The sequence below is a fragment of the Euwallacea similis genome, chromosome 7 (assembly GCF_039881205.1).
Source record: "Euwallacea similis isolate ESF13 chromosome 7, ESF131.1, whole genome shotgun sequence".
In the NCBI taxonomy this organism is placed as follows: Eukaryota; Metazoa; Arthropoda; class Insecta; order Coleoptera; family Curculionidae; genus Euwallacea; species Euwallacea similis.
The window spans coordinates 6,286,253-6,298,123 of record NC_089615.1 but is presented as its reverse complement, the minus strand read 5'-3'; the positions used below and the strand labels follow the sequence as shown (position 1 = coordinate 6,298,123).

General features: G+C 33.4%; 1 protein-coding gene across 1 annotated transcript; it reads left to right on the top strand.

The window, feature by feature from the left end:
• The first annotated feature begins 1,442 nt into the window (after positions 1–1,442).
• Positions 1,443–11,295, top strand: jumu (jumeau). Its single transcript, XM_066391775.1, has 5 exons — positions 1,443–1,586; positions 3,136–3,543; positions 3,627–4,308; positions 4,586–4,806; positions 7,066–11,295. Exons 2-5 carry the CDS (start codon positions 3,178–3,180, stop codon positions 7,207–7,209), a joined length of 1,413 nt encoding a protein of 470 aa, XP_066247872.1. The 5' UTR covers positions 1,443–1,586; positions 3,136–3,177; the 3' UTR covers positions 7,210–11,295.
• The last annotated feature ends 576 nt before the right edge of the window (positions 11,296–11,871 follow it).

Here is an 11,871-nt window from a genome sequence, read left to right as displayed (position 1 = left end):
AGTGTTTTCATTTCAAAAGCTGCTACCCACACTATTTATGCTCAAAATTTAAAATTAGGTTCAGACCAAAAATGTAAAGTATACCTAAAGGAAGGATTTATTTTCCTGAAAGACCATAATTTTGATCTTTTCTGCTCTAATAGTTTTCATACGAACCAGTTCAAGTCAAAATGGATAAATTACATTACGTAAACATAGCATGACACACCCACGGGGTGGTGATTCCTGATTTCGTGAAAAGCTCTTATAGGAGAATCATTTATTTTTACTTCTTACGTCCCACTTATAGGGGGACATTATTAAGAGTAGTGTCAAGAATCGCTACCTAATGTAGCAATTACGGATCTGTCTGCACCTTCCAACTTCAAATTCTAGCTGCTGCCATCTATATCACGCAGCAACACTTGTCGCTAATCTCAGGCAGTCTCATTCAATTCCCTGCTTTCGGTAAGCTCTGCACCGGCAGAGAGCGCTATGTATGTCGATTAATTTTAGATCTATTCCATTGTCCCAAATTTGAGGGAAGGTCACTTGTAAAACTAACATACGGCCCATAATTTTAAGCAACATTTATATATATCAGATATCACCACCAGTGATAAAATAAATGTATAGATAGGGTATTCCGTGCATAGCAAAAATGCTAGTGTTAGTTATATAATTTTATGTACCGGTTTTCTATATGACTTTTGTCTTCCCTCGATATGACTTGAATGGATTCGCCCACATCAAACAACGATCAACGCAAGAGCAACAAGGATGAAGCTAGTCTCCGCCGACAAGGATAAGAAAAACTAAACTTTAAAAATAAATTCTAAATGTTTTTAAGGAAATAAAACGTTTCCAATAATTTGTTGTCTCTTTCTCTTATGTCTAATTAAACAAATTAAATTTGCGCTTATATAACGTACAACGCATAATATATTATATTACATAGTATAGAAAGTTAGCTTTATGGTTATATGTATCTATTGATGTTTACACAGTGCATTACATAGACATAACAAATAACATAGAAATTTTTTCTTTAATTTTCGGTGCAATTTTTATGCATTGCGTTATGCATTGTTTAAACATCACAATAATCAAAAATTGGCGATTTCAGAATTCGGCATTAAAAGGTCGCCATTTTTAAATGCCCGATACCGAGCACAATACCCCAATGAGGTATGGCTTGCAATGTTCGTTTGGATCAAAGAGAATAGCCGAAAGCCAATAAACTTACCCCAACACATATACAACTATTGAGCAAAAATTTCCCATTATTAATTTCCAGGTGCAAATCCTCAAAAACCCAAAAAAATAGGTTAAATTTAGGTTGTTGTTTAAACGCCATGTGCCAGGGAGTTCGACATGTTGGACCATTGAAATTTCTGGCCAATCAGGTGCTCTATTCGATAGCACGGGACGTGGCCCAGCCAATCAATTTGAACGTCTTCGTCGTTCTCCGTCTAAACAGCAATTTTTGTATACAATTGTCGGGTTCGGTTGTATTGTACATTGGTGTCAGTGTTGAAAATGGATTTTACCTTAATTTTTAGGAAATTTTAAACAGACAGGTGTATACAGTTAATTAGGAGGGAATCGTAAGTTTACATTGTTATTTTAGAATACCCTTATAGGACCAGTTCTGTTAGGAAAAACCCAAAAACCCAAAACGGCCAATTTCTGTTTCTGCTACCGTTCCCTTTGTCTGGTGGTTTTTTCTGGTACAACTGCCCTCCCCAAGTAGTTTCATGGTAAATTGGCTCCAGAAATTTAAGCCTTCAGACACGTAATTATATAATTAAAATGCAAAAAGGGTTTTTTCTGAAAGTAGCCGGTTTTTGGAACCCTTTCGGTAGTGGAGCCATTAAAGTGCCTTCTGGGCTGAAGCCCGTTGTTGTAACGTTTGGGGCCGTTGCTCATGGATAAAGGTGGTTGAAACATTCCAGAAATATTAAATTTCCGGGCTTGAAACAGCATTAAATTGTTATATTTAGGATATTATGTGTTATTGGCGGGAATACGCTTCAAGGTCACAACAACACACGTCTCCCATTTAACACGGACTTTTTCCTCAAATCCCGCCATTTTTCTGGCAGCATGAACCAACCTCAAATCTTGTAGCACAACAATAAAAAGTCAAATGATAATTCTAAATATCTGAAATTGGATCTCATATATATATATATATACATTTATATATGTAAATATATACATATATATTAATTGGCAATAATAACGTGAGGGTACCTTTCTCTAACTTATAAAATAAAAATTAAAACATGTCGCATTTAGCTGTTTACTTGCATCCCCTTTTTAGTTCAATGGGTAAGTAACAAGTACTAGATAATGAATTCCTTAATTTTGCACATGATTTTTCTTTGTTATGTTACTTACCAGTTGTCATAAGTTTAAGTCTAGCCCTAGGTATATCATATCTATTTACATTAAACATATTTTAAACCATAGCAGTCTTGTTTTTGTTGGCCCAACAGTTTGGCCTGAACAACTCTTTAATCAGCCACTGGCAATGTTACTATTCAATTTGCACTTACCCTACTACTCAACTTCTTATGGAACAATCCACTCAATTAAATCCTGGGTTAAAATAAGACAATATATATTTACAAAATATAATTTAGGAATTAAGAAAACATTTAAAGAAATAGGAACTGAACATAATGAAATACTTAAGAGAGGTCAAATCTGTATTTTCTGTTTATGTTAGGTACCTACTTAAACTTATTGGGACCTAATATTATATGAAGATATTATTAATATTTTAATAAAATATTGCTGCTCAAAAAATTCTTCATATTTTATAAGTTAATATGGAATAAGCCAAAAGGTATTTCAGTCACTCATTCAAATATTTATGCTTGTATTCTCCACTTACATCTAAGTTGGGTTAATAATTAAAATCAGTTCATGCCTATGATAATCATAGACACTACGCAGTTTTAATTCTTAAGCCAGCTTAAACAGTTATAAAGAATAAGGTCATTAGAAATTTAGCAAATTCCTTATAATATTTGACATTTGATGTCACACACACAATATTTGTAAAGTTAAAATCTCTTGTGTTCCATGGTTACTCAAGGTTTTCCAGGTTTAGATACGGCTATTATTTCTTAGTTTTCTTGGTTTTAGCTTATCCACATAACCACAAGAATCCACTACATCAGACTCATCATGACCACAGCTATGGATATATTTCTGAACGCTTCAGACTCGCTGCCATTCCCCGATGTCTTAGACATAGACATAAAATCAGATATGGATATGCTAGTCGGAGGTCATAATGATTTCTCTGGATTCAATTTCAACAGTCTTGAACCTCTAGACTTCGGCGATTCACATGAGGCCAAGTGGTTCAATTCAAATTCCAACCACTCCATACTGGATTTCAGTGGGGATGATGGCCCCACAATGGTCAATCCAAATGCTGTTTTGCCTGTTATGTCATTAGCTTCCAGTATAGGAAGAAGTCCTTCGCCAGCTTTAAGGGAGAGTCATCTAACATTTTCACCAGCCACCATCAAAATTGCTTCAATTAGGGTAAGCTTTGTAGTGCTTTTTTGCCACCAGTAGTTTTTATTTGAGTTCATAGGTAGTGGGGTAATTTTTTTTTGTTTTTAAAGGGAGATGCAAGTGTTGCGAAGAAAGATTTGCTGAATCGCCTAGAGGGTAGAGAAACGATTGCCAAAAAGAAGCCTCAGCCGGCTACTACAGCTGTGATAAAATCGATTTCAAAAGCTACTCCTATTTTAGCAAAAACTAGCCTAAAGCCTCTCGCAATTCGCACTTCTCAGTCAAATTCTACTATTCTCATAAAAAATTTGAACTCAGTGACCACTCCTGTAATAACTCAAGTCAGTGGTGGATCAATGACTATAAGAACGTTGCCGACCACAATGATATCTCAAACAATACAGCGCAAATCTGTGACACCGGCGCAAAAGCCCATGGATAGCAATGATTTCAAAGTATATCCAAAGCCTGCATATAGTTACTCATGTTTAATAGCTATGGCTTTAAAAAATAGCAGAGCAGGTTCACTACCTGTGTCGGAAATATATAATTTCATGTGCAAACATTTTCCATATTTTAAAACTGCGCCTAGCGGGTGGAAAAACTCGGTTAGGCATAATTTATCGTTGAATAAGTGCTTTGAGAAAATAGAGAAACCTGCTTTAAATGGACAACAGAGAAAAGGATGCTTGTGGGCGATGAATCCTGCTAAAATTAGTAAAATGGATGAGGAGGTGCAAAAATGGTCCAGGAAGGATCCTAGTGCTATAAGAAAAGCCATGGTTAATCCAGGTAAGAAACTAATGTTCAGTTTGTGTTTCTCTAGAATTTAGCCTTGTCAACACATGTCCCTAAAATTACCTTTGGTCGCGTATCAGATGTATATTTTTTTGTAAAGCCAAAGATGAGTGTCCATTTGTTTACTGTGACTGGTGAAATTATCTTGTGAAGATCAGTTTTTTTTATTTTGATCACCCTTTAACCACTTGGTTTTTTTTAATCTTATGTATACTACTTGACCAATTCCCACTTCTGTTTAGAGGCCTATATTGCTCTCTATTATCCACAGAAAATCTCGAATCGTTAGAAAGAGGAGAAATTAAGTTTTCATGTTCGTACGACGACGAATGTGAGCAGTATGGCGATTCCTGTGGATCCGTAGAGAGTGGTGAAGGCTCCGACTCTGACATAGACATGCAGGCGGAGGATATGGAAGCAGAAGAAACTGAAATTGATGTCGGAATAATACAGTATTTTCAAGTTAAAAGTGGACAAACAGAGTTTGAGGAGGTATGTTGAAATAAGCATTATCATTATTCGAAAATAGAATAGCAATTTACGTGATGGTTACTCGTCCTGTACTAAAATTAGTACAATTGTAGTATATTAGTACACACATTGAACAATGCTCACTGTTCCTGTCAGGCACCTTAAACCATCATTCAGGAATTAGGACTGTCCAACGTTTCATAATTATTAATAGATTGAACGTTTAAAAAATATACAGATGTGAGCAAAAAAATTGCGTCACCTATGCTCTCGTAGCTTTAAGTTGAATATTTTTCTATCAATTGAGATGAGTGAAATCATAAACACAACACATTCTTTGAACACTTTTAAGAACCATCTACAAGTAATTTGATGTCGGTGCGTCGTATATTAAAGAAAATGTTGAAGAAAGTTACAAAAAAACACAAAAACGAAAAGTAGGTGACGCTATTTTTTTGCTCGCATCTGTATATGTTCTATTTTTCTCTTACACTATTATTTGGGAAAAAGATATCACACACAAGTAGGGGTTGTTGGAGCCGAGAAATTGCACACTATTTTCAGTTAAAACTAACCGAGAATAACATTAACCGTCTTCCGTTAAGAGCTTGAACGAAAACTAATATGTATGGAAGGTGAATATTTTGAGTGCATGAAACTCTAATAATTTCTCTTTTCACTTACTGAGGATTGGAAGCGGAAGTATTTCAGAGCCAAAAAACTGTCCCTCCTTAGTGATTGTTGAGAGGAAGAACCTCCTGAATACTTCGCAAGTTTGATACGCGTTCCCGCCAACCGTCAACATTCGTTATTCTAACAATTCCCTTTCAAGCTCTGAAGACGATGGTAGACCTGTCATCCAAACGTCAATAAAGGCCTCCAACTCTGACCCCTGCCCTCAGTCTGACCCCTAACAAAGGGTCAATGTTATTTTCAGTCAGTTTCAACTGAAAATAATGTCCGACTTTATCGTTCCAACCACCTCTATTTGCGTGCGAGGCACGATTCCCAAACGGAATAAAAGCAGAACTTTTTTTATGCACTTCTTGTTACTATATGTTACTGGGTCCTTATATTTCTATTTTTTCGTTGAATTGAATTTTTTTATTATATGCATAATGTACTTTTATAAATTCTTCCTTGTGTACGTTTTTATGTATCCTATAAAGATTTTAAAGTATAATTGTTGAACATTAAGGACTTTGTGGGTTTGGTAAAGGATTGAAGATGGCCAATTGAGTTTCTGCTTGATTATGATTTTCAGTATATACTTTTATACTTTTTTTATTATGTTAAGCATGTTTTCGTGCAGACTTCCCTAGCCTATTATTCCCTATAGTATGCTGATTCAAATATTGTATTGTAGAATGTCATTATAGTGTGTTTGCTTATCAAATTGACTAGGATTCTAAATTTACATAATGTTATTATAAGTTTGTTTATTTTTGAACGTTCAATTGCCTGCCTGTTCCCCATCTCAAATGTTAGTTGATATAGATGCTTGGATATTTTGTTGTTTTAATATATTGAATGTTATCCTCACATGAGCCGTTTATCATATCCTGGTTAATACAAGATCTGCTATGTATTTGTAATTTGTTTGTAGAGGTTCAGAGTCGGTAGGTCCACATCCAGAATGTTCTTTTTTTAATAATCGAGACACTTCTAACGTTTTATATTACTTCAGTCCAAGTTCTTACTGGTTGTGAGGAGAGTATCGTCTTAATAAGTCTACATAATTGTGTTTATACACATTTTGAAGGGTAGAAGCTTTCACGTGTTAAAATTTCTGCTAGATGACTGGAACTGGGGCCTTTGTTGGCGTTTCAAGGATAAGTCTCTCACCAGCTTCAGAGCCTAGATGAAGACTTGTTGGAGAGAAATTTGACAAATGTTTTTCTATAAAATTATTAATAAAGGAATATATCAAAAAATATTGGTACGTTTTACGTACTACCCCTCTTGTACTACCCGCCCCTGGACATGTGACTATTTCTTTTTAGAGTTTCATAAAAAATACAAAAAATTATGTCGATTTTTTAAATTTAATTGATTTATCTCTTCATATTTCGGAAATATTTTAAAACTATCCTGAAAAACTAATTGTTCACGCCCTGTATGTATAAGAAAATTGCAGCGGTTTTTCATATATGTTTATCTTCAAGTTTTCGTTCTATTTTAGAGCTCAGAATACGTGGTTAAATTTAATTTATATCCTTATTTTCAGTAAATAGTGTATAACATTGCCTGACTCATCAATGATTACTTTTATTATAATAGGTTAAGGGACCAGTTTATGAAGATGATTTAGAAGAAGACAAAGAATTGCTACGAGCCGAAATGGCGCTAGCGCAGAAAGAATTGGAATTTGAAAGGACTGCAAGCAACAAACGAAGAAGGACCTTTATATGCCAAGCTGACTAAAAGAATAAGTATCCGTAAGGTTCTACAATTTTTTTGTAGAATATTACATTGGACAGAGGAGTCGGATATGTTTCCTGTCAAGGTCTCTTAATTCTGTTTGAAAGTGTATATGTTGTTTTTATTTCGATTTGTTAAATTGTGTTTCAATTTACTTTGAATCACATTTAGTCTTTCCGACAGTTTTATAATAATTAACCAGCTAAACCAAGTTTAGGGGTTTCAAAGTCCAATTTAATGTAATTATTGAAAGCTGTGCAAGAGAGGTGATAATAATTGTGTATATAATGTGACATAAAGGATGTTTATAAAGGCAACTTCTTAAGTTAGTAGCAGAATTTTAAAGTTTTATACTTTCATTCGCTTGCGTCAGTGTAATGTTAATTTTGTAATATTAAACCTCACCACCTACAAGCGCATTAATGATTCACTCAAAAGGTGAGTTTTATGTCAATATTATGATACAGGTGTTGACAGAGAGTGCACATGAGCTCTTCATATTCATCGCAAGGAGTTATTGGTAAAACAGTCTTATTTTTATGGTTCGGGAATAACTACGATAAGTTTGGAGATCAAATGTATCCTCAGAAAAATAAGTTCAAGTTATATATTTTCAATACCTAGATTATTGACTTAACCATCTCACTGATAGGATATTATGAAAATACTTACACTAAGTTTATTTTTTGATAAAATGATTATCATTAAGAATGTTAACATTAGAAGCTTAAAACTCTGGTGTCAGCAAAAACAAAAAAATCATGCGGACTTGAGAATTTTACCTCGAGTATCCTTCAAATGCGAGATACTTTAGAAGTGCTTCTAGATGGATTCAATACTGCTGACATGACATTGATAGATTAGATACTATATACACCAGAAGCATTCTAATTTCTATCATACAAACTAATAAAAAAGCAGCCTGATAGTAGACTTGTTCCGAAAATATTTGCAATTGCAAATCATGAATCCAAAAGTGCTCGTTGCATTGGCGACTATTTGCTCTAAATGAGGTTAAAGGACAAGCCGAACTTTGGTAGCGATGCTCAAGATGTCTTTATTCTAAATAATTAAAGGGGAAAATAGGAAGAGAAAATATGGGATCCACATCAGCAGTCGAAGTAGTATGAATGTACATGAAATGCTTTGAAAAAAGGTATCAAAGGCTGTAGCTATAGAAGTGGGATCCCTGAATTATTCTTTTTTCTTGTGAATAAACAAACATCGGTTAGTTATTTTAGACACGATGATTTTTCGTGTATCATTTCAAATAGGAAAGGCCGTTTAGGATAACGGTTTTTCGTTTTGAAGAGAGTAATATGAATCTTCTACCACCACACGTCACTTATGAATTGAAAGAGAATTAGATCTCATAGCCTCTTGTTCACGTTTAAAATTCAGTTGGAGTGCACCAGTTTATAGATTTTTTTAAAAATCAGCAGTTATACAGAGATTAGTAGGTATTTACTTCGTAACTAAATAAATATAACCCAATTGTTCCTATAGTTTAGGAAATAAGGATTGACCATCACGTAACACCACGCATCCTACTTGATATCCAGTTGATTGAATTAGTTAACAGGGATGAAAATCTGTGAGATTATGGTCAATAGGTATTTTGTACGTGATTCTGTTTATTTACTGAAAAATAATTGATAAAATGGGTTATTATGAGTTGGTAACCTAACGCACATATTTAAGAACTACTTAATGCAGAAAAAAAATTATTCGACGCACTTTGAAAACAATTCAATTGCGCATTGTTTACAAACATACTTTTTACAATTATTGCAAACTGTATTTGTTTTTTGGTCCTTTGACCTTGACTATATCTATGAAATATCTTCTTTTTGAAGGTAACATATCCACAGCAGTTTAGGATGTGACTGGAATAGGCACGTTTAAAATTTCTAGATCCCAAGTGTCTAAGTCTATGAGGGACTTCTGTTATAAAGTTTAGTAATAGTTTGCATAGTGATGTTACCAGTTCACTTAAAACATTTTAATGTAAGAGTTTGTCATCTGGAATATTTAAAATTGCGCAAAATAACGCTACGGACTATGGTTTTGATGTTCGTGAATTAAAGAAATTGACATATTCAAGAGCGTTATCACCTGTTTTCGTATTGTTGACGTGTAACATGGTGCATATTTTTACAATTACTATTATGCTTTATTTTGTTGGAACATATGATGGTTATGGGATGGATTAATGATATAATGTTATTCGATAATTTTTAATACTTGTATAATATATTGGGATATAAATCGGAACCTGACGAGGTTCGGAAGTATTTATAAAAATAATGTGCAGAAACTATATAACTTGCATACAGACTTGGTTCGAGGGACATGGTAAAGCTGGATTTTACCCTAGGGTGTTTCTAATCTAGAAGCTAAAAAAGTGGTTTTAGTGATCCCTGTATAATTCATAGAAATTCAGCTTTCTTCAGAAATACTGATAAAGTTGATTAATTTGTAAAGTTTCCCTCTCCTTGATTGAAAAAAATCATGTAAATCTTAAAAGAATAAAAAAGTTGTATGTATAAGATCATATTTCAGAAAAATTTTGAGATGCCTCCTTTTTATGCACCTAAATGTAAATGATGCCAACATTACTGGAAAACTTTCACGGAAATTCATATTGAAGTGATGAAGATGAAAAGGTAAAATGATTAATTTTCATCCTCGTCCCCTCAGTGTAAATTTCCATATGCATCCCTTTTTGTGTTCAAATGTATATATTTAGACATTACGAGGTTTTTCATGATATTTTTCAGTTTTTAGGGGTTCCAGTTTATTCCCTTCCTTTTTTGATTGAAGTGGTAATACAGTTGTTTTTGCATTAGAACCAATTATTAAATTTAACGGACCCTCTTCATCACTGGTTGTAAAAGTTCTTAGGAAGTAGGAATAATTCCTACATTCTTCCTCCATAGAACGTTTGAACCAAGCGATATTTTCTTGACATTCAAATCTTAATTTATGAAAGCTTATTGAAATTTCCACTCTTGATTGAGGGGTAGATCAATATGCAACAGGAATATATTAAGTAGGTAGAAGCACATAATCCTATTTAGAAATTAATATACGGAATATAGCAAAGCGTTGGGAAGACGATTGATTCGATCAAATAAATCGAATCAATAAAATAACGATTTACATAGGATTGTTTTACTGTAACGAATTCAAATCGATTATGAAAAGCTCAGTTCAACGCGTTTAAAGCCAATATACTATTAATTTTATATAACAGTTTGCTTTGTTTTTTGTATCTGTAACACTTTAATATACTTCACTGTAATTTTGTCCCCGCGATCCTGGTTATTAGAAGTTGTATTCTTATTCTCAGGATATGATTCCTAAAAAAGGGTGATCATTAAAAAAAACTTAATTAGGCATTAGTTGTTAGTTGCGGTTCGCTGCGTACCACAAGGCTTTTTTTTTTAATGATCACTCGTTATAAGTTTTAAAAGGCGCAAGCATGTTTACTGCCTTTATTTCGACTCTTTGTTGTTGTCTTTAAACTACTAATTTAAAACAATAACAAAATATCGAAATTAATGCAGTGACCTATTGTCATTACATGATAGTGAATTCTACCATGTTTTGAAAATCGGAATGTAAAAAGAACCTTTACGGCCGAATATAAAAAAATTACCAGCACTCTCAATCAACTACGTAAACAACTATTGAATTTGACTGATTATATTAAATTAATTGTAGCTTTAAGGTTTTTTTTAGATCGAAGGGATGCCGGGTAGTGTCTGTATTTTTACATTATAATATAATATAGTTTGCAATAATTGCTCTTGGTGCGGATGACCGCATTCTAGCAGAAGCCGAACCTAATATAAATAGACGTAAATTTTTGTTTTTAGGGTGTAAATATTAGTTTTAAGCGTTTTTGTAAGGAGTGGTTCACAATCATCTTCGGTTGAATCGTAATACAAATCACTTGTGTTGAGCTACTAGACATCGCCTAAAATATTGTCTCTTTTCGTTTTCTAATTATAATATGAAGGTGAATGTACAAAGCATAATTTGTAAGGCGATTTTACTTAATAAAATGTGATTTTTCTACACAAATTTGGTTTTAATTGAATATTGTCAGCCCCGAATTAGTGAGGAGATTAAGCGCTTCGAAATTGATAATTTTATCTAGGGATTTTTTGCTCCCCCTAATATCTTTATTAGTTGAAAAATTTTCGAAACTTCGAACTTCAGGATTTTTATCAACGATAAATGTATCGAATCATCTTATTTCGTAGTTTGGTGTTTTTAAAAACTTTAAATAACAGGTGCACTGATCTGTAGTCAATCAAGAGGTGTAGGGCGTTGCACATGTAGGAAATAGATGTTTCTCAAAAGATTCTAATGAATGATGATATAAAGAAAAAAATCGGATAAGGGTTCGGGATTCGTTCCCCTTAAAAATGCGGAAAAAGAGTAATCTATAAAAATCATATGAACTCGAGAACTTTGGATGAAACATGAAACGTAATATGTTTCAGTTTACTTGAATAATCCGCTAAAATAACCGAACATGTCCCTTTGTTAATAATATCGGTTTTTATATTATGGAGAAAAATTTTTTTATACCAAGATAACATACAATAAGCTAAAAAAAATCTATGGTCATTTAAATTTAGGTATGTAACAGTA

Excerpts from the sequence above, each read along its gene's own strand:
- jumu (XM_066391775.1), top strand. The coding sequence starts at position 3,178 with ATGACCACAGCTATGGATATATTTCTGAACGCTTCAGACTCGCTGCCA. Across the intron at positions 3,544-3,626 it reads TCAAAATTGCTTCAATTAGG|GGAGATGCAAGTGTTGCGAA; the intron begins GTAAGCTTTGTA and ends TTGTTTTTAAAG. Across the intron at positions 4,309-4,585 it reads AAAAGCCATGGTTAATCCAG|AAAATCTCGAATCGTTAGAA; the intron begins GTAAGAAACTAA and ends TATTATCCACAG.